General features: G+C 52.9%; 1 protein-coding gene across 1 annotated transcript; it reads left to right on the top strand.

Annotated features, from left to right (window-relative positions):
* Positions 1 to 384: 384 nt before the first annotated feature.
* Positions 385 to 14,417, top strand: LOC121459575 (alpha-2-macroglobulin receptor-associated protein). Its single transcript, XM_041669472.1, has 8 exons — positions 385 to 647; positions 4,695 to 4,839; positions 7,360 to 7,481; positions 8,267 to 8,387; positions 8,862 to 9,020; positions 11,418 to 11,500; positions 12,719 to 12,895; positions 14,021 to 14,417. The coding sequence occupies exons 1-8, from the start codon at positions 435 to 437 to the stop codon at positions 14,081 to 14,083; spliced, it is 1,083 nt and encodes a 360-aa protein (XP_041525406.1). The 5' UTR covers positions 385 to 434; the 3' UTR covers positions 14,084 to 14,417.
* Positions 14,418 to 26,008: the final 11,591 nt, after the last annotated feature.

The raw sequence follows: 26,008 nt of genomic DNA, 5'->3' as shown, positions 1-26,008 counted from the left end.
GTACGAGGAGGGGTAAGAGTCTGGGATGTGTCCCAAAGACTAAGCTGAGATAGCTGCTCCCGGGTCGACGGGCAGAACCGTCTCCCACCGCACTTCTGGCATGATTATATGAGAAGCGGGACGGTGCAAGAGGGTGCAGATGAGACCGAGCAACCCCAGTTCGACAGCAGGGCCCGACTTTCCCAGCTTGCCCTCCTTGGAAGAGACCAGGAGCCTGGCTGATGAGCTCTGCAAGACGCAGCTGCAGGCCAAGAGCAAGGAAACCAGCTGGGACAATTGCGCTCCGCAGGAGGTGGGCGGGGCTTGGAGGAGGGCGGGGTCGGGAAAAAAGAGAAGCGGGGTCTGGAGGCGGGCCTATTTGGTGGGCGGGACTACGGGGCGGTCCTACGCGCTCAGGCCTGTCAGTCGGCGAGACTCTGGCTCTGCAGAGGAAGATGGCGCCGCGACGAAACAGAGTCTCTACGCTGCCTCGGCTCCAGCTGTGGGTGCTGTTGTTCCTGCCGCTGCTGCTCGTGCCTCAGCCCATCGCCGGCCATGGCGGCAAGTACTCGCGGGAGAAGAACGAGCCCGAGATGGTCGCCAAGCGCGAGCCCGGGGAGGAGTTCCGCATGGAGAAGATGAACCAGCTATGGCAGAAGGCCCAGCGGGTAAGCAGGGAAAATGCACGGGGCTGGGGGTGAGGAGCTGCTTGTGCAAAGGAAAGTGGACCCCTGGTCAAAAGGCCGGCGTGGGTTCTAGGCCGGGGGGTGGCCTACCTTTTGACTGCCTCCCCTAAGTGGCAGGTGTGTCACCCTGACTTCACAATAAGGAGAAACCCAAAGGCCCAAGAGAAACTTGGTGCTGATCTCATGGGACTGTAGTTGCCTTTAGCGTAGCTGGGGACCCCAAAGAATGAATGATGCTTACTCTTCCTAGCTGTGCACCCCAGATCGCTCTGTCCGGAAATCCAGTTTTCCAAAGAGCCAGCTATTCAGATGGAGGTAGCCGAGCGCTTTCTACCTGGGGTCTGGCTTGCGAGCCTTTTCTTTTCTCTGTATTCTCCCCATGGAAAGAAGAGCAGTTGACCTGAGAGGTGACAGACCTGGAACAGCAGAAGTCTCAGTGGACCCTTTTCCAAGGGTGTGAGGGGTTAACACCACACAGGTACTACACAGACCTGCAACAGCAGAAGTCTCAGTGGACCCTTTTCCAAGGGGGTGAGGGGTTAACACCACACAGGTACTACACAGACCTGCAACAGCAGAAGTCTCAGTGGACCCTTTTCCAAGGGCGTGAGGGGTTAACACCACACAGGTACTACACAGACAGACCTGCAACAGCAGAAGTCTCAGTGGACCCTTTCCCAAGGGGGTGAGGGGTTAACACCAGTCAGATACACAGACCTGGAGAAGGCCTAAATCAGAGTCCTTTATCTGATTCTCTTCCTTTTGGAATGGAGATAGCCTGAGGGCTGACCTGGAACCTAGGTCCCCTCCCTGATTGTGACTCTAAACAAGTCCTTGGGCTTTTGTTTTTGGTATTTATAAATAGACCCTCAGGGCCACAGTATCTTCCTCTCTAGTTGAGGGTTGCACTTTAGCCCTTTGAGCTTGAACATTCCTAAGGTTGGAAGGATAGTAAATAATTTGCAAACAAAGAGTGAGTTTTTTGTCTTTTTTTTCTTTTTTTTTTTTTTTTTTTTTTTTTTTGAGACAGGGTTCCTCAGTAGCTTTGGAGCCTGTCCTCTTGTAGACCAGGCTGGCCTCAAACTCATGGAGATCCGCCTGCCTCTGCCTCCCGAGTGCTGGGATTAAAGGTGTACGCCACCACCGCCTGGCTGAAGAGTGAGTTTTAAAAGAAAGCTGTGGAGAAACTTTGGCCCTGGAGGATTAGGGCAGAGAGATAGGAGGTTGACTTCTGGGGCCAGGGGCGTGGTACCTTCTGTATAGCTGCTCCACTGGCCCTTCCTGAACTGCCACAGGGTCCAGCTTGAGGCCCAGCCAGTGTCTTTGAGGTGCTGCGGCCAGAGTGGGACAATTGCAGTGTCCAGCCTGCAAAGGTTTGCTCCTGAAGAAGCAGTTCAGCTCCCTGGAGAAACAGGCCAGGAGCACAGCTGGGGGGGGGGGGGGGGATGCGAGAAGAGCAGCAGGGCAATGGGAACCATCTAGAGTAAAAGGGCCTGCTGTCCGTGACAGCTGTCGCTGTGTCCCCACTGTTAGGAACACCATGTGTGCACCTGGGATTACCCAGGATGACAGCGGCCCTGACACACTAATCTGATAGAGTAAGGACTGCTGGGGAAATACAGTCCGGTGCGCATAGATCCTGGGATCCCCTTTTGCTCAGAAGCTGGCCCCCAAGTCCTCCACCTGCATGTCCAGGTACTTTCTCAGACCTACTGTGGCAGGTCACCTGTCCTCATCTGTGCCTATGTGGTTCGTGTCCTTCCCTGTCGTGCCCACTGATCTGTTGGGCATCAGGTTATGACTTTCCTCATTGTTCCCAGCTCCTTGTCACTGCTAGGGTGGCTGCTCTCCTCATCTGTCTAGGCCTTGGGCTGCCTGTCCTTCCAGCCTTCTAGCCTTAAAGCTCTGCAATGAGGGGATTTTCTGCTAAACAGAGAGGGACAATTTTCCAGGTGGCTTTCCCTTTTAGGATGTCTTGTGTCTACTCCCCACTTCCAAAGAGCCTAGGCCTTAAGGACACAGGTTGAGTATAGCTGCTTTTCCTTCCAGATGCAGAGGCTTCCAGCTGCTAATTCCTCTGCTTTGAGGCTTAGCACTGGTTCTTATCTTTCATGTAAACCTTTAGAATTGGCCTTCTGTTCCTTCAGGAGGAGATGGTTATCAGTGCTGTCTCTTCTGTGCCCAACCCCACTGCTTTAGGTAGATTGGTCCTCACCTAGGCCCTTCCGGGTTGTCTCAGGTTCCCAATGATCTTCCTTCACCATCCGGGAGGTTTTAACCTTTAAAGTCTGTGTTTCTTTGTTTTCCAAACACAAAACTACAGAGTAGTGACTGGAATATAGTTTATCACATATGAAGCCAAAGAAAACGTAGCAGAGCTGTGTGCCTCACCCCATTTCCAGCCTTTTGAAGACCCGAGGTCTCCTTGAGACCCCAGGGAGTGGAGTGGGCTATGGGAGGGTTCTGCAGAGGCAGGAACCCACCTCCATCTTGTGAGATTGAGCAATTTGAAACTTGGGGGGGGGGGGGGGAGGCTGGCTCATTGCTTCATGCCAGACTAGCCTTCATGCCCTGACTCTGGTATTACCCAGTTCCTGTTTCATAGACATGCTTAGGATGAGCTATGAGCCGTTCAGTGGGGACTCAGGGCACATCCATCCTGACTCAGTGCTGTGACGTGCCTAGTGTGTTGCAAGATGAAGACTCCTGGCAGTGTGGAGATCAAAGGACTGTCCCTGGAGTTGGGGTAGGGAAACCTCTGCAGGTTGTTACATACTCCCAGAGACCGAGTTTTTCACACTTGTAGAGCTGCCAGTATTCAGATGACAGGAGTTGACTTCTCAGGTCTCCTGGGAGCCTGGCCTGGAACTTGGTCTGTAGACCAGGCTGGTCTTGAACTCATAGAGTTCACCAGCCTCTGCCTCCCAACTGCTGGGATTAAAGGCATGGACCACCACTGCCCGACTTTTTTTTTTTTTTGACAGGATCTCTCTGTGGTAGTATGAACAAGGCCCTGGATCAGGGTGTTATGTTTAAAAATAAAACGCTGCAGGTCCCCGAGTGGCGGCAGTGGGCAGCGGGCCGTGAGACCAGGGCGGGAGACAAAGGCAGCCAGGTCCCAGGCTGGGAGCCGCGTGGTGGGTGAGAGAACTTGGTGGGGCAGCCAGTCCCATGAGGAGCCGCAGCCCCTGTGGATGAGAGACAGAGACAGACAGGCACGCCATGCAGAGTGAGGTTGGTTATTTAGTGCCTTATGGAAGGGAAAAAGAAAGGAGAGAAGGGAGGAGAGTGGAGAGAGAGAAGGAGGAGGGTGGGAGAGGAGCCACGGCAGCAGCTACCTCTTTGGGAGAGAGACCGAAAAGAAAAGAGCTCAGACTGGGAGCAGAAGGAAGATCTGCCTGCCTCGGCAGTGGAGGGGGGGGGGGGAGTGGGTGGGGCTTGTTTCTTAAGGACAGGACAGTCCTAGTACCTCAAAAAAAAAAAGATTAAGGCTGGGCGGTGGTGTCACACATCTTTAATACTGCACTCGGACGCAGAGGCAGGCAGATCTCTGTGAGTTAGAGACCAGCCTGGTCTATAAGAGCTAATTCCAGGACAGGCTCCAAAGCTACAAAGAAACCCTATCTCGAAAAACCAAAAGAAAAAAATTAAAATATTATTAGAAAGATATGTATAAATTCCGTCTTCTACTCTGGTGGTTCTTTTTCTTCTCATACTTATTGTAAGAAGACGCCATTTCTTCACAGAGTCAGTGCTTGACTGGTGTACCCTTTACCCGTGTCAGGATAGGAAGGTGCGGTGCCCTGCTGCTGGAGGCTGCTAACAGCTATGAGCTTCTTACCTGGCCCCGGGACTTCCAGACCTTGCTCTACTGTGTCTCTAGCTGGGTTCCTGACATAGGGTCTCAGTCTTTGAAATCCTTGTGTGTCTGTCTGCAACCTCTAGCCCTGCGCACTCCGAACGCCCCCAGGTCTGTTGCCCATGTCTGTCACACAGTAGATTATCTCGTGTTGCTTCTGTCTTGGGCAGCTTCATCTGTCTCCTGTGAAGCTGGCTGAGCTCCACTCTGACCTGAAGATACAAGAAAGGGACGAACTCAACTGGAAGAAACTGAAGGTGGAAGGCTTGGACAAGGATGGGGAGAAAGAAGCAAGGCTGATCCACAACCTCAACGGTACCTTCCTGCTCTCATAGCGGGTGCAACCACAGCCCCCAGGCCAGGCTGAGGGAGGGGGCTGTTGGGACAGCTTCTTCAGAACTAGCCCTCAGAGTCCCTGCCTCAGGCCTGATCCTGAGTGTGGAGCTGGTCCCTCAGGAAAGGAGGCCGGGAGCTGTCAGAAGGAAGTAGGCAGCCAGCTCTAGAGATGGGTGCACTCAGAGATAGAGGAATGCAGATGTCTAAGGAAGTGGGCTAGTGAGCATCATCTGGCTATCTAGTGTCCTGGGCAGGAAGTAGTTTCTTCCAGCTTGGCAGAGCATGACCCACGACTCAGGTAGGGCAAGGTTGCTTAGGTGATGGTTTCTTCTCACCTGTGTGGGTAGCCTGGCAGCAGACTTAGCGGGACTTGGAGTTGACACCTGAAGCTGCCTCTTCTAAGCGCTTAGTAGGTGGGTGTTTACTGAGGCTTCTTCCCACCATGCGGGCCCCTCCCTTCACTGCTCAAGTCATAGTCAGTGCTGGCCCCACACCTAGAGGACCAGAGTGCAGAGTGCAGACCCAGAACCTGGGGGTAAGAAGCAGACACTGCTGGTAATCACTTGAGGAAGGCATTAGGCCTCCAAGCTAGAACCAGCTCCACCCTGGGCCAGAACAGATCCTAGTCCCATGGGAGCGGCCTCATCTGGACCCTCAGCTCTTGTGCAAAACCCTACATGGACTCAGTCCTACGGGGCAGCAATCCTGCTGGTCTGTTCAGGGACATGCCCACTATCAGCCCCAGGGCTACCTCACTCCACACTGGGCCTGGACATTGCAGAGAACTATGTGAGACCTCTTCTGAATAGTCTTGAGCAATTTGTTTTATGAACCCGAGTCTGATAGAGCCCAAGCTCCTCTCCTATCCCGCCCCAGCTCAGGCACCAGGGTTACCCAGGTTGAGGGTGACAGAGACAGCTCTTTTCCATGGTGGCAAGAAATGATCAAGCTTGGGCTAGGCAGCAAAGCTGCAGAGGTGATTCCAGGTACCAGCTCTCTGAGGCTAACAGGCATCTGAGCATACTGATTTACCATGTTGCCCAGGCTGCCCCCGAACTCCAAGACTTAAGCAATCCTCCTGCCTCAGCCTACCAAGAGCAGGGCTTGCAGGCACCAGCCGCTGTCGGCTAACTGGTCTAGGTTAGACTCCAGATCGAGTCATAGTGTATGTACCCACAGTGTCTGCCCACGGATGCCTCCTGACCTGCCAGTAGAAGTGACATGGTCACTGAGAATGCTATAGAGGGGTTGTGACTGGAGCAAGGCCATGTGCTCACAGACTGAACAGTAGGTATGTGTGCCTCACAACACATTATCCCAGCTTCCAGGCAGAGTGAGGTACCATAGTTCCTAGGCCTGTGAAGAGAATAGAAAGCCCCCAAAGACAGGTACAGACTGAGCAACAGGGGCCCTTTGCCTGGCTGGCCATGACTGAAAGCAGACCCAGCAGACGGAACGGGATGGGGGCTGCGTGTTAGCCATGTATTGCCAACTGATCCACTAGAACGCGGAGGCCACAGTGACATGTGAACTGCCCAGTGAGAGTTGTAGGGCCCCAGAGGAATGCTGGGATCGGTGGGTCACCAGCTTAGATACACTAGGGTAACACAACAGAGATTCTGTGCCCTTTCTAGAGAAGACAGGGTTACAGGTGAGGGGACAGATCCCCACAGCTAAGTGAAAATTAGGCCTAGGAGTGTCTGCTCTGAAGAGACAAGCAAACCCTCTAACAGGCTTTATGGGTGGCTGCTCACGGCATGCGAGCTCCATGACAGCCTGTCTGGCGGGGGCATGGAAGTTAGAGGACAGACAGGCATTTTGTTTTTGTTTTTTGTTTTTTTTTTGTTTTTTTTTTTCTTTTTCGAGACAGGGTTTCTCTGTGGCTTTGGAGCCTGTCCTGAAACTAGCTCTGTAGACCAGGCTGGTCTCGAACTCACAGAGATTCGCCTGCCTCTGCCTCCCGAGTGCTGGGATTAAAGGCGTGCGCCACCATCGCCCGGCCTCAGACAGGCATTTTGAAGTCAGCTGGCTGACTTGCCCCTGTTGTGTGTTGGTGATAAGAAGTGTCAAGTCCTCCGGAGTAGAGAGACTGTGGTGTGGGTATGCACAGAGCCTGGGCACCTCAGAGGCTAGGTGCCATCATCCTGACACCCAGGAGACTGTTCTCTGCTGGCTTTTGCTGGGGTTTGGCATATGCCAGAAGTGGAAGCATCATGATGCGGTCCTAAAACTCTACATCAGGCCATACCCTCCCTGCCCATGAGCTCCTGATTCAGGAAGGCTCAAGCTGAGGTTGTCTGTGGTGGAGCCCAGGATGTCTGTGAGGTCACGCCCAGGACCCGAGTACCTGACCGTCTTCTCCCCAGATCTTGTGTGGTCACTTAGGAGAGGGGTGGAAGGAATCTTCTAGAAAATGAACAGACTCACCTTCTGGCTCCTGTGGCAGCTCCTCCCTATCTTGGGAAACTGTCCAATAAAAATCCAATGTCCCCTCTCTAGTCATCTTGGCCAGGTATGGACTAGATGGAAGGAAGGACACCCAGATGGTGCATAGCAACGCACTCAATGAAGACATCCAGGATGAGCTGGGGGACCCCAGGCTGGAAAAGTTGTGGCACAAGGTACCACTTGCCTTTTCCCCCTTACCTTTGAACTTGAACTGACTGTCTACAGAGTTAAGATGTGGGACTGTGGCGCTCTCTCTCTCTCTCTCTCTCTCTCTCTCTCCCTCTCTCTCTCTTTCTGTCTATGGAACACGATCTGTGCTGTCCTAGTTGGTCAACCTGGGACTTCTCCACTGCTCCTAGCTGTCAGGACCACAGGCATTAGGCAGGCTCTTCACAGTGTATGGCCAAATCACATAGGTGTCTGGTCAGGCTGATTTGTCTCTGGTTCTGGCCTGTGGTCCCGCTTTTCTGTGCTTAGTGAGGAAAGGGGCCCTGTTGGTGTGGGCTCTTGCTGTGTTGGGTTGGGTCTGGTCCATCTTTGCTTTGGGTACAAACCTAAGCAGAGAACACAAGTGTGGGGAGGAGCTGAGGCATGTCGGTGGTTCAGTTCCACCGGCTTCTCAAGTAGCCTGTCTGGGGTTAACTGATCTGGTCCCTGTTGGACCGTGGAGATGGCCTGCTGTCCTCACCATCCACACAGCTACAAGAGTTAAGCAGATGCCAGGGTCCTTCCTCTCCCTTCTCTGACCGCCCTGTCAAATCTGGGGACATCACGTCAGGAGCGTCCAATTTGATTTTTCTTTTCCTGGTGCACCTAGTCGAGGGTCACAAGGCTTGCAGAGGATGAGAACAGCCCCAAGCTCTTTGCCCTGGAGCAAGGCCTGCTGACAGGCGCCTGAACTCCCTGGGGTGTACTGACGACAGGACAGGCGTGGTCACGCCAGACTGTTTCCTCTTAGGCAAAGACGTCAGGGAAATTCTCCAGTGAGGAGCTGGACAAGCTGTGGCGGGAGTTTCTGCACCACAAGGAGAAGATCCACGAGTACAATGTGCTGCTAGACACACTGAGCAGAGCTGAAGGTACCTCCACGCCCACCTGAGCTGAGCAGGTTCCCCGGTTCCCGAGGGTTATTGTGGGGAGGGGACAATTTCCTCATGTTTCCACCCATGTTCATGAATGCAAATGGGTTTTGTACCAGTTGTGTAAGGCCAGTACGGCCGCACAGATGAAAGGTGTTTCTGGGGTGGCTGAGGCACCCCGACGTAGCACAAGCCAGCCACCATCACTTCTGACTGGTATGACCTTGCCAAGTATGGGACCTGAGAAAGTCAGTCATTGAGGGCCACGGAGGTCCCTGGGGTGGGCCCTTGGGTACAGATACTGAGACATCCACCCTTAGATGTCTGTGTGAGAAAGCACAATCCTCAGCCAGCACTGAGGGTTGCAGAGGCGTGACCCAGTGGATGGGCTCAGGGCCATCTTGGCCCCTAGGACCTCAGGCCTACAGGGGAAGTCCTTGTCAGACATTCTTCTATGTCTCGTCCACTCCACAGAAGGTTATGAGAACCTCCTCAATCCCTCTGACATGAGCCACATCAAGAGTGAGGCCCTGAGCAGCAAGCACGGGGAGCTGAAGGACAGGCTGCGGAGTATCAACCAGGGCCTAGACCGCCTGAGGAAGGTCAGCCACCAGGGCTACAACCCCACCACTGGTAAGCCCTTGCCCCTGTGTGGCCTTTACGCCTGCTGATGCCTGATGGGGGAATTGTCTGCTTCTGTCTGATGAGGGCAATGGATAAATACATGCTTAGGGGACAGGGGACAGGTACACGGACTCAGTAGTGCTGGGAGACTTGTCAAATTCAGTCCTTGTCTGTGTTAGAGTGGCCTGTCCTGGGTCCCACTTCCTGTAGCTGTAGTATAAATGTCTGGGCCAGAAACTGGAGAGATGGCTCAGTGATTAGGAGCACTGGTCTCTTCCAGAAGACCCAGGTTCTGTCCCCAGCACCAACATGGCCGTTCACAACCATCTGTAACTGCAGTCCCAGGTGAGCCAATGCCCTCTTCTGGCCTCCGTGGACACTAGTATACCTGTGATAAGTAGACGTACATGCAGAGAAAACACTCATACACATAAAAACAAAGGTTAGCTTTTTAAAAAATGGGCCGACCCTCAGCCCTATCACCAAATTTGGTTTGAAGTGATAGCAAAATGGCCCTCTAGTTGGCCCCATCCAGGCTGTTGGTTCAGTCTTAATCTCACACAGGACCGTCTCCCCATCCCCTTGCCAGTGAAGGCCACAAGCAGGATGACAGCTTCTGCTGCAGGGACAGTCCCACCCTCTCGGGACTTACAAGTGTTAGGGCAAGGCTTGCTGCCCATCCTTGCAGCGAGTGCCTGGTTTCATCCATAAACATGGGGCAGTTACCAGCCATGGGCCAAGTCCTGCTTGCACAGCCTTAGATAGCATGGGCCCAGGCAGAACCTCCTTCTGGGGCGCACCTGCAAGGCCTTGCTGGCAAGTTTGGGCTGGGCTTGAGGCCTGTTATGAAATCATAGCACCCTATCCCAAGACTGCTTGCTGTGGAAGTGACCAGTCTACCTTTAGGCCAACTGTGAGGTTCTGTTGCTGGGTTAATAGGGGCTGTGCAAGGGAGTCTGGCCATGGTCAGTGTGCGGGATGTCACCCCTTTCTCTAACCACAGTCCCACCCTGTAGTTGGAATTTTTTCTTTGGGCCACCAACCAGCTCCCAAATAAAGACACAGAAACTTGTTATTGGGTGCTGAACAGATGGCTCAGAGGTTAAGAGCACTGGCTGCTCTTCCAGAGGTCCTGAGTTCAATTCCCAGCAACCACATGGTGGCTCACAACCATCTGTAATGAGATCTGGTGCCCTCTTCTGGTATGCAAGCATACATGCAGGCAAAACAATGTATATATACATAATAAATAAATAAAAATAAATCTTTATTGCTGGGCTGTGGTGGCACACGCCTTTAATCCCAGCCAGCCTGGTCTCCAAGAGCTAGTTCCAGGACAGGTTCCAAAGCTACAGAGAAACCTTGTCTCGAAAAGCCAAAAAAAAAAAAAAAAATCTTGTTATTAATTATGAATGCTCAGCCTTAGCCTAGACTTGTCCCACTAGCTCTTTTAATTTAATTTAACCTGTTTCTGTTCATCTACATTTGCCTTGGGACTTTTGGACTTTTTACCTTTCATTCTGTATGTTCTACTTTCCTCCTTCCTCCATGTCTGGCTGCCAGGCCCCTGGCATCCCTTTTTCTTCCTTCTTCCCCACCCCCCCAACCTAAATTCCTCCTCCTCCTTACTCTGCCAGGATGTCCTGCCTAGACCTCCTTCCTCACTATTGGCCATTCAGCTTTTTATTAGATCAATCAGGTGCCTTAGGCAGGCAAGGTAAGACAGCAACACATCTTTACATAGTTAAACAAATGCAACACATCTTAAAATAGTTAAACAAATATTCTGCAGCACAACCCTCCATGAGCCATCTCCTAGGGAGCATCCAGACAGTCCCTTCACTTCTCCCACTGGCCTACCTGTTTCCAACCCCTACACTCCCAGGAAAACTAGGGTTCCCTTGGGTCCTAGACAGGAAGGGCCCTGTGGAAGACTAGGATCTTCTGCTGTGACTCAGGGGTAGCCAGAGCCAGGGAGCCTTGCTGGATGGCTATCTATTTACGTCAGAGGTGCTTTGACATCAAAGGTTCATGGGAGCTTAGAAGGTGAATGGCCAAACCCCAGCCTTAACTCAGTGACTCTCAGCCCTCCCCAATGCCCAGCTAGTTTTCATGATCCTACCACACCCCGCTCTCCCTCACTCTCAACCTCAGAGGCAGCCGGGACATGCTAATGGTACTGGCCAGGCCTGGCAGGTGATTCTGAGTCCCGGGGATGTGACCCCGTCACTTGAGGAAGTGAGGTTACATCTAAGCTGGAGCTGTGAGCACAGACCAGGTACTTAGTGCTCCCAAGATGCAACACACATACTATTCCCTCAGGCTGACAGGCCACGTGGGCGCCCAGCACCAGGTGTGTCCTGCCTTGTGACCTACCCAAACAAACAACCCCTTGCTCTCTTGCAGAGTTTGAAGAGCCCCGAGTGATAGATCTGTGGGACCTGGCCCAGACCGCCAACTTCACTGAGAAGGAACTGGAGTCATTCCGGGTAAGGGAACTGGGAGGCAAAGCTGTGTCACCTTCTGCTGTGGCCTCCATCTCTTGCCAGTCTCCAATGGCATCAGGCTCTCTGTTCTTTCCCATCATACTGGAGTGCCTTTGTGTTTTTGTCCTGACCCTTTTCCTTCCTGCCCCTGGCCTCTGCAGCCAAGTGGTAGCAGGTGGACACACCTCCCACGTCAGCAGTCTCAGCGCCTGCTGTGTGGTATCTGGCTGTCGGGGTGGAGGTGGGGTCTGCCCGGCATTGTGCTGTGAGGTGCTGAGAGGGCCGATGACCAAGGTGTGAGGTGTGGGCAGCACTGCAGGAGGCTGAGAGGTGGAGTATCCTCTAAGGATTGTTGATAGTTAGCTGCTGTTTAGGGTAGGATAGGACATGCTTGGGACCTATATGGTTTGAGGCTTCCAAGTTCAAGGCACCTCCAGTGTCTCTGTGCTCACGAAGTCCAGGGTGGCGCTTCTAGAGGCCGCCACTGACCTCCCAGAAAGCACTGGACCCACGGGGCAAAAGAGAGCTGTCAGGGGAGGTGCCAGCAGTAGGCAGCCTTTGAGAGACAGGGAGCCCTTGGGAGGCAGGGCCGTGAAATGGACGTGAGCCTGTTCTCATAGAGGTTGAGTTTGTGGCCCTGGGAAGAGACTTTGAATCCCAAGATCCAGGCTGCCTCAGTCATAATCTCATGAAGGCAGAAGACAGAGTAACCACCAGGTGATGTGCCTGTTGGAGGAGGGGCAAAGAGGGTAACAGAGCTCCTGGTGACCCCACCACTTCTGCCAGGCACAGGGAGCTGTTTTCTGACCTGCTGAGATGTGGGCTAGACTCCTAGGCTGGCCACACTGCAGGATGACTGAGGTGTCCTGCAGCAGTGGTGGGGTCACCAGGAGCCCCTTTGGGCATCAGCCTATACATGGGACCAGGAAGGAGCTGGATGCCCAGCAGGCACGGCTGCTGTTCCCAGAGATAGCATGTCTAGATGTGGTAGGTGGGAGCAAACTCAGCACGGGAAAGAAAGTATCCAGGGATGAGAGTACAGAGGTCCCTGCTGTCACCAGGTTCTGGTGGACAACCCATTCAGAGATTCTTAGCAGTAAGCAGGTACCAGTTCTCAGGCGTGCAGCCTGGTGGTTGCCCGCAGTGGTCAGGACCGGTGCTGGACAAGAGACAGGCACCTCCGGTCTCTGTATTGGAGACTAAGTTGTTGGCACCTTCTAGGAGGAGCTCAAGCACTTTGAGGCCAAAATCGAAAAGCATAACCACTACCAGAAGCAGCTGGAGATTTCCCACCAGAAGCTGAAGCACGTGGAGAGCATCGGGGACCCCGAGCACATCAGCCGCAACAAGGAGAAGTACGTGCTGCTGGAGGAGAAGACCAAGGAGCTGGGCTACAAGGTAGGGCACGCCGTCCCTTCCACCCAGTCCTGGTCAGCCCTGTCGGGTCTCGGACACATGACCTCCTGACTCAGGGAAACACAGATGCTGTCCATGGGAACTGTGACTAGCCAGGTGCTCCGTGGGGCAGATGCTGGCACTGCCGACACACATGATGCCTGTAGACATGTAGGATAGAAAGCATTGTTGCAGCCAGGCACAGGGAGCTGTTTCCTGGCCCTCTGAGATGGGGGCTTGAATTCTAGGCTGGCCATGCTGCAGGGTGACTGAGGTGTCCTGCAGCAGCGGTGGGGTCACCAGGAGCCCTTTTGGGTTAGTTAAGGCAGAAGCACCTGAGGCTGTAGCCAGCATGGAAAGCCCCTCCTGCACCTTCTCAAGTTAAGCCATGCCGTGTGGTAGCTACGCAAAAAGAAGTAAAATCTGGGAAGTTAAGTGGCACAAATGTGCCAACAGAAGAGGAGGGCAGCTTCTGTGTAGAGCGGGGAAGCTCAAAGCCCTGAGGCTCAGGGCATCAAAGTGGTCACTATAAGGATTTGGGGGTTCACAAGGCTAAAATCCGAGCACATTCTCAGATGCCCCTGGCTGCCAAGGGACTTGTAGCAATGTGTGAGGGGCCCTTTGAATCTGGACAACTGACTGGAGGTGCTGGGGTCACAGAGTATGTTTGGAGACCTGAAGCAACTGACTCTCGTGGAGGGGTAGCACCAGCAGCCTCCACTTTGATAGAACTCATTAGAAACACAGATCAAGTCTGGTCCTGACCTGGCAAGCCACTAAGGTTCTGTGCCCATGTGTAAGGGTCAGAAATGGAGTTCTCTGTGTCCCCTTGCAGGCATCCACTACTGTGAGGGGGAGTCAGTGTCTTTATGGCTCACTCATAACAGGTCTCCTAAAAATAATAGGGCAGACAAATGCCCCAGTGCCATTGCCTTTGGGAATGAACTACTTCCGGCTGTTTGTTTAGTATTCCTCTTGTTTTTGAGTCTTCCTTATGACGCGCTCTAGACGGTTATATGAGGGAAGGTAAGCCAGAGTGTTTAGCGTTGGTTTTCAGCTGTCTTCTGTGCCCTCATGAAATGGCAGACTTGCCCTGCTGTCCCTCACTGACAGGTGTCCCTTCCACAGGTGAAGAAGCATCTGCAGGACCTGTCCAGCAGGGTCTCGAGAGCTCGGCACAATGAGCTCTGAGGAGAGGAGCCAGCAGCAGCAGTCCCCAGAGGCTCTTGAAGACCCCGGGAGCCGCCAGCGTGTCATCTGCATGCAGAGACCTGTGGTAGCTGGTGTAGCTGGCCACAGTGACGTGGCGAGGACGATTTGGACACATCAGTATGATCCTGCCATGTGGTTGGCAAGAACTTCTTTCAAGTGTGGCTGTCATCACCCTGGTTGAGGGCCTTGGGTCCAGCTACCAATGAGATGTGACTATCCTCCATGCTGCAACAACCCAGTTTACACTGAAATTATATAAATCTGTCACTGGAATGTTATATATGGAGTCCTTAAATACATGGCAGGATTTTGAGCCATCCAGTCCTTGCCTGGTATCTCGACGGATTGGGTCCACTTGAGTCAGAGCTGGCACCGTGGCCAAGTAAGTTACAGGTGAAAGGAGGAGGGGTGGGCTTGTCTACCCACTTGAAGCATTTGCCTGAAGGCTCATCCTTTCTCTTTGGTCCCCAGACAACTGCTCCCCGGTGTCCCAATCCCAGATGGTTTTAAATCAAGAGCCCATAAGAGGTGAGATTTCAGGAAAAAGATGGCATAGGTGAAAGCCAGGTGGTTAGGGGGAGGGGCATTTTCTGCCTCCCAGAATATCCCGATGGGCTTCCATGTCCAGACTCAGTATCTGATCCCTCACACAGGAAAGTAGCCAAAAGGGTCTGTGACCCCTTCAGCTGATCCTGGACGATCAGGCCGTTTGGGTTCGAGATCTTCTGGATCTCAGCTCAAAGTTGAAATCTGCCTAACAGTGCAATGTTGGAGAGTGTCAGCATCAGAGATAGGCCTTGGTGAATAAAATGCTTGCCCTGCAAGCTTGAGGTCTAGAGTTCGGATCTCCAGAACCATGTGAATGCCTGGTGGGTGTGGTGGCCTGCCTGTAATCCCAGCTCTTGAGAGGCAGGGAAAGAGGACAGCCAGGGAGAGCTGGCTAGATGTATCGGTCAATTAGCAAAAGTAGAGCATGATGGGAGAAGACACACACAATTCTGATTGTGCACACACTTACACGTATACCTATACACAAGTGAACACACGTAGATGTTCATACATGGGCAAAACTTCCAGGGCAGCATGCAAGAAGCCTGTGGGTTAGGACAGCAGCAACAAGGAATAGCATGTCACACTGGCTCCCTCACCCCACAGTGTGTGCCACTATCCCTGCCAGCTAGGATGTGTCCCTTTCAGAACTAGTAACTATCTGCCCAGTGCTCTCAGCGGTGTCTGAGGCCCAGAGAAGTGCTTGTCACCAGGGTCTCAGCTCTGCCTTTCTGGTTCAGCGCAAGACATACGCTCAGGGCCCCCTGTGCCACACAGAGCTCAGGGCCTGGGATGATGCTGGGTCCCAGACACCAGGCTCAGAGTCAACTGCAGGGGGAATGCCTGGTATCAGAGATGCAAGAGGAGATGGGGCCTTTACTTTGGTTTGTTTCTGTCCCTAGAGCCAGAGGCCATGGCTGCATTTTTTTTTTATTTATTTATTTATTTTTTTGGTTTTTCGAGACAGGGTTTCTCTGTGGCTTTGGAGCCTGTCCTGGAACTAGCTCTGTAGACCAGGCTGGTCTCGAACTCACAGAGATCCGCCTGCCTCTGCCTCCCGAGTGCTGGGATTAAAGGCGTGCGCCACCATCGCCCGGCCATGGCTGCATTTTTGTGTTGAAATATAAATGTGTTTGTGGGAGCCTAGTGAGCCATCTCAGTGTGAGTGGCGCAGAGCCCATACCTGAGCTGGGAGCAGATGTGACCAGCATAGGAGCTGCCTGCTCCTGAGAGCTGACCTCTAGATATGAAATCAGGAGGCTACTCCTGGCTAACCCTTGGAAGTCAGTCCCTACAAACTGCTCCCTGGATCAGTGACTCTTGGCAAGGAAACCACCTCACGCTACAAACCTAGACAAGGGGCTGGAGAGATGGCTCAGTGGTTAAGAGCATTGCCTGCTCTTCCAAAGGTCCTGAGTTCAATTCCCAGCAACCACATGGTGGCTCACAGCCATCTCTAATGAGGTCTGGTGCCCTCTTATGGCCTGCAGACATACACACAGACAGAATATTGTATATACATAATAAATAAATAAATTTAAAAAAAAAAAAACCTAGACAAGGTGGTTCTGGTTGGCAGTGCTCTGCCACCTAGCAGAAGTGACTGAAAGTCCTCAGGCTGGCAGGTTAAAGCATTTGCTGCTAAGCCTGGTGACCTAAGTTCAGTCCCCAGGGACCGTATGGTAGAAGGAAAGAACAGATTCATGGAAGTTGTCCTCTGACTACATGTGGGCTGTGACATGTGTGCTCACACAATAAATAATTTTCAAAGTGTTCTTCCTGGGAAGATGACCCAAAGGTAAGGTCCCATGAGCCCATGGTAGCTCACAGTTGAAAACAAAGACAGCCATGCCCAGGAGTGAGTGAGAACTTGTAGGAGGGGTAGGAGAAAGGGAGGCACTGATGCTGGATGATCTGTGGTGAGACAAACAGGGATGCGGGCATCTGAATGGCACCTCTGGATCCAAGAGACATGTGCATTGAAAAGTGTCTTCACACCCGTGGTGGTGTAAAGGGAGCTGGAGCCACTTGGTTCATTTTTGGAAGACTAAAGCCACCTTGCATCATACACAATGCAATATGTGCCATAGCCAGTGTGCAAACCGTACTGATAATAACAAAAAGATGGCCAGGCAGTAGTGGTGGACGCCTTTAATCTCAGCACTCTGAGGGAGGCAGAGGTCAGGGGATCTCTGAGAGTTCAAAGCTAGCTTGGTCTACAGAGTGATTTCCAGGACAACCAGGATTACACAGAGAAACCGTGTCTCAGAAAACCAAAAAGACCAAAGGAAGTTTTCCTGAAGGGAGACCAAGTCGAATGGTTTACTCATGGAGGAGAGGTTTAAGTTAGAATTCGTCAGAATCGGAAATCTACTCAGCAAAGATGCCACTTAAGGAAGTCAACAGATAAGGAAGGGCTGGGGCTCAGTTGGCAGAGTGCCCACTTAGCACGCACAGAGCCCTGCGGTCAGTCCCCAGCCCCTCCTGTAATCGCAGCCCTGGGGAAGCAGAGACGAAAGGGTCAGAACGCTAAAGTTCTCCTGGGCACTTGAGACCTTATTTCCAAAAAGTATTATTTACAGTGCATGAGAAAGGACTCGCCTAAACCTTAGAGAATTGTCTAGCCAGTTCTTTTAATGAGCAAAAGGAGCATGTAGGCTCTTTGCCAGGGACCAGCAGCATGCACAGGTGGTGAAGAAATGCAGATTCTCCTAGTGAGATGCCACTGTTATCCCCTCCTCTGAAATGGCTGAGCTCAGATCCTCCAGGCCCTGGTGTGTGTGTGTGTGTGTGTGTGTGTGTGTGTGTGTGTGTGTGTTGCAGTGTGCAATGGTGACACCTCCTTTTTGAACACCACTCCACCATACAACCTGAACTGGCACCAGCATGAATGCATGTCCTAAGATAAGAATGCCATATAGCAAGTTTGCCTATAGCTGTCCTGGCTGTAAACAACCTGAATGAGTGGGAGTGTTAGAGGCCTAATGTATGGTGTGTTTGTGTGCTGGGACAGCGACTTGCTTACCTAATGTGTGAATCCAAGCCCTTGGCTTAGCTAACACCGCTGAATGCAAGACAAAATGGATCTCTAGAGACGGGCGCCAAGGCATCAGCTGCACACTGACTCTGCAGTGGCTGATGGAGGGTGTGCTCCTGAAGATGAAAGCTGAAGTCAAGGAAGCGTGGGACCCAGCCCAGGAAAGGTGCCTGAAGGCTGCAAGGTACCAACAGCTGCTAACAGAAAGCCCTTGACTAGAATGGTTCAGAAGTTTCAAGAAGAGAATCAACAATAAAAAGGGTTGCAGCCTGCCGTGGCCATTCTGAGATGAGATTACACAGCTGGAAGAGTGTTTACTGTGTATGAAATGGGAGTCACAGGAGATTGCCTCCCAAGGAGAGCTGAAGTTTAGCAAGAAGGGAAGCGGAGTGATGGGCATCACTGCCCTGGAGTTCTCAGTCACACTGGGTAAGCACGAGAGCGGGCCTAGCCAGGCCTGCATGCGGCAAGCACAGGGGATGTGTGTGTGTGCAGGTGGCACAGAGCATCCTCATGGTCCACATGGAGAACAGATGTGCAGGAGCTGGACTGACAGGTGACCACAGATGGACACGTTCATATAGTGACAAACACAAGAAATCTTAAGACAATTGAAAGTGAAGGCTGCACGGGGTTGCTCTCTTTGGTGATAAATCTAGATCTAGGTGCTAGGCAGGTGGAATGCTTGCTTAGCGCACACAAAGCCCTAGTTTGGTCCCTAACCACATAAACTGAGTGTGGAGGCACAATCCTGGGATCCTGGGACTTGGGAGATAGAGGCAGGACGATCACTTCAGGCTTGGCTACACTGAATTCAAGGCTGGCCTGAGCTACGTGAGATCCGGTCTCAACAACAGCAAAAAAATCTGACTTCAGAAACGTCTCTGATGGAAAACATCAGGAAGTGCCCATCTATGGTGTCATAATAAACATCCCAGTGCAAGAAAGCTAAAAACACAAGCAGGCTGTACAGAGGGGCCACTCTGAAGCCATGGAGCTGTGGGAGTGCCTGGGAATCTGCTGCTCCTCTGATCATGGGGGAAATGGAAATAGGACTCACCAGCACACACCCTGATGGCAGAAGGCACGTTACCCAGTCCTCCAGACATTCATTGCAACTAATGAGGAATAAAAATCTGACAGAAGCCAAAGGTGGGCACCTGCTCAGCCTAGCAGAAAGTGTACCACCCACCAGAAGGCAGCATCTTACAGCAGGACAGGTCACCTGAGCCTCCATACCCATCAGTAATGCCCAACGACCCACCAAGGCCCACATGCACAGTGTGTTACCAGATACACGGAGTCACAGTAGCAGCATGGCTTCTCACAATGATTGACAGCAGATGGGCTAGGGTGGCAATGCATCTTCTCAGTGTATTGATAGAAGATAGGCAATGCCTACTTAGAATGCCATTTGTATAAGATAAAAATGTTGGGGGCTGGAGAGATGGCTCAGGTTAAGAGCACTGACTGCTCTTCCAGAGGTCCTGAGTTCAATTCTCAGCAACCACATTATGGCTCACAGCCATCTATAATGAGATCTGGTGCCCTCTTCTGGCATACAGGCATTCATGGAGGCTGAATGTTGTATACATAATAAATAAATCTTAAAAAAAAAATGTTGGCATATGAATGAGGTGTGTAAGTATGCGCGTGTATATATTTACACGTGTGGGCAAATAATGTGGAGGTTGCATGACTGCATGTGTGTGCGTCTAGGTGGAGGCCCAGAGTTAATACTCAGTGTGTTTTCTCAATCATGCTCAGCTCTGGGTCTCTGACTGAGCTTGGAATTCAGCAATTCCACCGTATCTGGCTAGCCAGCTCTCCTGAACAGAAGCCTCTGAGGTGCCAGAATGACAGGAGGGCCACTAGACCCCCCCGCCCCCGCGCATTTGTGTGAGTCCCGGGGTCTGAACTCTGCTTCTCATCTTTGTTCTATAAGACTCCTGACGGTTTTAAAGTACACCAGTTTAGCCAGGCTGCCTCAAGTTCCTGGAAATCATTCTGCCTCAGCTTCCCACGACCTGGTGTCAATAAAGAACCCACCACACTCAGGTCCTAAACGTTTAACTCCTTGGAGACAGTCACAGAACTGCATCCTGGTCTAGTGGACAGACCCCAAGGCCCATCCTCTAGATATAGCATCCATCCTGACTGCCAGGCTGGCCCGGGGATGTCAGTCCTCTCGATTCCCATGGTCACAGTCTACCAGTCAGCAGGCGAGGCACTAGGGCTAATGCTCTAGAAGCTGCCAACACCAGGGGCCCCGCAAAGAAACAGAATGCTCTGACCCCCACCACAGCCAACCCCAGACCTGTGGACTCCTTGGAAGCAGAAAAGAGAAGGACTATGATTGGATCCTGGGTGGGGGGCCCTGTCGAAGCTTCTCCCGACAGGGCTGAGGCAGGGCAGATCTGCTACCCCAGAAACTCAGTCCTGGAAACACCAAGAGCTGCCCCAAACAATGGGGGCATCTGTAACTGCCATCATAGCACCACCATATACTCCCATCCCTGAGCTGCTTGGTCCAGCAGCAAGATGTTGATCCCAACCAGTCCAGAGCAGAAATCTCACATGACAGACCTCACAGCTTTGGAAAATAATATGGATTATTAAAAATATAACAGTAGAGATTTAAAACAATTTACCCAACTGGTTGGAATAGGTCCCAACAAGATGACAAGTGGGAACAGTCCTGTCCCCACCATGGCCTTCACCCCAAGGTACAGGGCTTGTCTCAGGAGAGACGCTGCAGGAGGAGGTAGGGAGGGGAGGCTGCAGGGTCTCAGCAGCAGAGCCAGTCAGTGCTGCAGCAGTTGCAAGTCACAGGTCCCTCTGCAGTACAGAACTAGCTCCGAGTGTTCTGCTAGTACAAGCTGTCATCATGGCCACCTCATCTGGGATGGCTAGTACAGCTTGCACTCCGGGCCTGGGGGACTGTTCCCAGTCTCCGCTGGCTGGCTTTGGCTGTGTTGTTTGTTGTATTGTTAGCACAGACTGAGGCTACCAACACCTGGAGATAGGTCCCTTGGTACCCCATGGCCTAGCAGAACTTGTTCAGGCCAAAAGAAGGGTCAGTCTTGGGTTCCAATGAGGCAAGGGACCCGGATGGCAGAGAGGAGGCTGCTATGTGGCTTTCACACATTGGAATGAGCTGATACGGTGTGGAGCCAGAACCTCTGACCGCTCATTCCAACACACAAAACCCCACCGCAGCCTCCACTGCAGCAGGAGGCCAAGATTCAGCGTCAATCACTGACAACCAGAGTACACAGACAGGCCAGGGCCCCCAGCCACAAAGGCCATTATCCACAAAAGGGGATGGCCTGCCTGGCCACATCAGACAATCCAGCCGGCTAGGTGCCCAGCCAGCCCCACCCTGAGCTACAGCTTCAGGGCCCTTTCTTCCGCTGCTCCAACTCTGGCAATCGTTCCTCCCGAGTCTGCGCATGCCGGACCCCCACACGATGTGCTGTCTCTGTAGCTGTGATGTCAATCTGGGCATAGCGGGAGGAGCTGGCCCCTGAAAGCAACCCACAGTGAGTGGACTGAACAGAAACAGCTCCCTGCCCAGCTGCCTCCGGCCTAACCTACAGGTGCCTCAGGTGATAGGGCCAATGGGCACTCTGATCCATCCCCACTCCCACCCACCCCAGTAATCATGTCAGGAGACCTGGGTGGCAGCTCAGGGGGCAGGGGCTGAGGGTCTTGGCTGTTTGGAAAGGTCATCTGCAGGCTAGAAGGATCCCTAGCCAGGGCCGACATGCTTGGGGCTCAGGCTCACAGCTAAGGTCACAACTCACCTATGAGGCTTCCCTGTGGGAGCTCACCTCGCACACTCCCACTGGCCCCTGGGAACTCCAGGCCCAAGTAGTGCAGCTGCAGTCGGGAGGTGGGGCTGACAGGGATGTTCACATACGTGGGTATTTCACCGCGTGCTCGTTCTGGCCTTGGGCTGTCAGCAGCCGTGGGCCCTGGAGATCCTGTGGAGAGAGGGCCTCTGAGTCCCTGAGACGTATCTGGGAGCTGTACAGCCACCCTCGCAAGGCCACTCATCAAAGAACTTCCCCTCCCTTCATGGCCCAGGCCCCTCCTCCCACCTTCTGCCTCATCTTGGAGACCCTCCTCGGCTATGATCCTAGGCCTCACACACTACCCCCTCCCTGGTCTAGGCACTCACTCCCACAGGCCCCACAAGGCCTGTTCTCTGTCCTGTCAAGCCTTTCTTACATCCTCCCAGGCACCCTCCAGTGCAACGCCTCGTCTCCTGCCTCTCCAGAGCCAGAGGATCTCTGCTGTCTCTGTCTGACCCTCTTCTGTGTCCTGGCTCTTCTACCTGCTACAGGCTGCTGCTGGTGTAATCTTCCCTAGCGTGGGTAATTCCCACCAGGACCCCTCTGCTGACCATAGCCAACACCTCCATCTGTGTTCCCAGCAAAGCAGGCACTCCCTCCCTCCACAACACCTCAACAGTTGGAATTTTCTTCTAAGAGTCCATCCTTCGCCCTTGTTCCACATCCTAGCAGTTGAACACCAGTGTGTGCAACGCCAACGGTGTTAGCTGCCAAGGAGCAAGGGATCCTCCATGCCCAGCAGGTGGGGCTCAAGGAAGACTCACCCCAGCCCCTTCTGTGCAGGCCCAGGGACCCTACACACAGTTGGCAAAGTCTAGACCTTTCTCCAGAGGCACCTTCACAATTCTGTCCCTATGGGGTGGGAACAATCACACAGAATGGGACACAAAGTACGGTTTCAGAGTGACAGGCAATGGCAGGCATTCCTCAGTCCTCTATTCCAAATGCCAACAGACTAGACACAGACAGGCTGGTGAAGTCCTTGTCCCATAGAATATGCCAAGCCCCACAGCATCCAGTTCAGGGCTGGGGTTCCAGTTGCGGGCATTGAGAGACCCACAGATAAGCTTGTTTCTGCATCCCATATGCAGAGAGAGGCCTGGCTCTGCCTGTGTGCCTCAGGAACCTGACCACTCAGCCATATCCCTGATACAGCTCCATCTGAAAGTGTCAGTCAGCACCTCTCCCCCTCCTCCACTCCTGCCGCCAACCCGGCTAGTATAGAACGTGACAATTCTCTCTTCGCGAAGAGACCAAGGCAGAGAGAGCCCAAGTTCCCAAGTCACCCATCCATCAGTCAGTACATCCATATGAGACCCCAGGGTTGTGGGACATCCACCTCTGACTAGTCACTGAAGCAAGTGAGCAGTTCTGTCCCCATCCCCCAGACGTGGGGACCCTACGGCAGACCCTTACTACACAGGACATGTCCTTGCAGGTCTTAAGATCTTTGTGCTGTCAGTCCAGCAGCTGCCCAGGGCCTAGTGGGACGCCCATCTTCTGGCCTCAAATCAGGGAGCTGGCTTTTCTTGCTCCCAGAACGTCCTGTCTTAGCCCTTGGCAAGCCAACGCAGGCTCAGGGCTTTCAATCCCCAGAAAATCTCTGATCTGAAGCAAAGGATTTCTGAGATTCTGATGTATTTGTAGCACAGAAAATCCATCATAGCAGAAGAAAACCTCCCCAAGGAGATTTAACCAGCAGGGTGGAGGGAGAGCTAGTGCCAGCCTGCACTGCCTGGCCAGGCAGATAGGCAGAGTCCACACAAGCCTTCCCAGGGTTGGGTTAGCAGTCTTGAGAAGGGGCATGGCTAAGGGAAGGTGGAGAAGGGATAGATGAGTCAGGGCTGGGGTCTGGGGTCTGGAGACTAGAGATGCCAGACCTCAGCACTGAGCCTTTGAAGGCCAAAGAGGGAGAGCTAGGGCTGTGCCTATGTGGGCTTGAACATGTGCCCTGAGTCTGGATACTCTGTTTGGGCTTGGATTCATCGTTTCCAAGATTGTTTGGACAGTTGACAAGGAACAGGGAAAAGCTGGAGAAACCTGAAGTCTAAACTCTGGGACACAGATGAAAAGTTCCAAACCAAAGGACTCTGGTCAAAGTCCAAGGCCAGCGGGTGCTGTCAAAACTCCATGAGGTGCCTCGTCTCCAGCTAAACTCACCATCCTCCCAAGGGGACATGACCAGTTGGTCAGGAAGGTGTGGGTTCACTATGTCCCATGTCCTTCCTGGTGCTCGTTTTAAGACTCAAATACTTAACCTAACAAAACAGACACCAGGACATTATTGCCTGACTTTCCCTCCTGCAGCTGCAGGCTGATTATCACCCAACTATAACTGAGTCCACGGCAAACTCACACATCCCTCATCAATGTCAGGGTCCTACTTCCTATGCCACCCCACCCTTGCCTTCAGGGGGAGAGGGCGCTGTCCTCAAGTGGTACCTTCTCCATCTCTGCCTCTTTGGTGCTGGGGTGGGGTATGCACTATATCTGCATCCCTGGTGAGATGGTAGTAGACAGTGAGGACCACCCCTGCTATGCCATGATATCAGGGAGGACCCTGGACCTCTGGCTCCACATGGACCCAGTATCCAGGCTGAGCATCCCAGACAGAAAACCCCAGCAACAGATGGGATTGGGGCTTTCCTGCTGGCCAGTGTGCTGACCCTGCCTGCCTGTGGCCCCACCCACTGCTTTCTCCTGGGATCTGATTGGACTTTATCTAACCTACAGGGCTTGGCCCTCCAAAGTCACCACACACCTCTGAAAATAGACCCAGGGATCTATAGTACCCACACATGAGGAGACAAGAAGAGAGGTACCCTGGCCGCCAGCCACTTGGCTCAAGGTCAGGCACACGGGGCCTATAGCTTCTCCTAGCCCTCCCAGGTTGGGTCAGCACCCTCCAGGCTTCATTCGCTGACAGCCAGGCTTCTTCCAAGAAGTTTCCCCTGTTTTCTGAGTACTCTGACATTCCCATCCTCCCACAAACTTATCCTGAAGAGTGGGAACCCCTGCATCCAATGCTTCCTTGTCTATTCGCTATCTGGTACACACTTAGGGATGGGGCCAACCCTCTCAAACTTGACTCCTGAGCTACAGATTATGGTCCAGCTGTACTGGCCACTTCTAGACAAGCCAGTCAGTCATGCCCTAGAACCACGCACCTGCCCTTAGCTCACCATCTCACCCTGCTCACCTGTTCCAGGTTCCCCAAATGCCACTGTCACCCCACTGCCCATTCAACAGGGCCACCCCTAACTCTAAACCCTTATCCCTGTACCGTGAGTGCTGGGTTTCAAAGCCAGGTGCCTACCTGGATATGTCACAGTGAGTCCAGTGGGTGGCGAAGCCATGACCTAGACCAAAGACAGCAGGAGTTAGTGTATACATTGTACTTGTCCTTTTCCCTGCCCCCTGAACCCCTAGGAATGGAATGGTAACTCCAAAAATGACATAGGCCTGAAGGTCTGGACAACCCACAGCCTGGAGGACGCAGCTTTGTCCTCCAGACTCTTTTGTCCTTAGACCCCATAGCCCTGAACACCTAAGCAATGGTTTGACATGACAGTCCAGGAGACAGCTGAGGCCAGGGGGTGTTCTGAGGAAGTTTGCAAACAAGGGTCTCCAGGCTACCCCCTTCTAGCTTGAAGTTCAGCTGGACTCCAAGGGTCCCCAGATTGCTCCTCATCCACGCTCATGGCTCAGCTAGACCCTACTGCTCATGACCTGAGCAGCCCATGATTGCTGAACAACAAGGCTACATGGCCCATAGTGACCACAGTGATACTCTCTGGCTCTGGCATGTTGTACCATACCTTAAAGAGCCCTCCTGGGAGCCTACCAGTGAGACAAACAGCCACCCAACCCCAGAATGAGTCCTGGACCTGTGCTTCAGGTGGAGCTGGACCAGAGAGTAGATGGAACATGAGCAGAAACAGCTTAGGGTAGCCGCGTGGGCAGGTGGAGGAGGATGAAGGCCAAAGCCAGGCACATTTGCTATCTCATGCACAGACCTCCCCGCTCCAGCTGGAAAAGAGTGGAGGCTGAACCTGCCCAGGGCTCCACACATCCCCAGCACCTGTTGTAACAGGGCTGGTCCTGAGCAAGAAACATAGAGTCCCGCCATCCCAGCAACTCTGAAGGAGCAAAGTGGTAGTGGGGCCTCATGGGGGCAGGGCAGAAAAGGGAACATGACACCCAGCACTGTTCAGGTCAGCCTTGAGAGTGACAGTCACATGCCCAGGGTACAGGCAAGGACACCCTAAGTAGACCATGCAGGTCCGACTGCATCAGCATTTGTAACAGAGCAGCCCCCCCCAAACAAAAGTTGGACACCCTAGAGCCAACCATATGCAGGCCTCTGCGGGTGTACTTTGCCACTAAACAAGAGGCCACATCCTCAACAGCCTCCACAAAGGGCATCTGCTCAGGGGTGGGCATGGCTACAGGGTCAATATG

This window comes from Microtus oregoni, unplaced genomic scaffold (assembly GCF_018167655.1).
Source record: "Microtus oregoni isolate MIOR12 unplaced genomic scaffold, Mior012 000019F_ref0000042, whole genome shotgun sequence".
Taxonomy (NCBI): Eukaryota; Metazoa; Chordata; class Mammalia; order Rodentia; family Cricetidae; genus Microtus; species Microtus oregoni.
The sequence above is the reverse complement of the archived record's forward strand: the minus strand, read 5'-3'. Positions and strand labels throughout refer to the sequence as shown.

Coding starts and splice junctions, on each gene's coding strand:
- LOC121459575 (XM_041669472.1), top strand. CDS start 435: ATGGCGCCGCGACGAAACAGAGTCTCTACGCTGCCTCGGCTCCAGCTG. Junction 7,482..8,266: donor TGGAAAAGTTGTGGCACAAG/GTACCACTTGCC, acceptor GTTTCCTCTTAG/GCAAAGACGTCAGGGAAATT. Junction 12,896..14,020: donor CCAAGGAGCTGGGCTACAAG/GTAGGGCACGCC, acceptor TCCCTTCCACAG/GTGAAGAAGCATCTGCAGGA.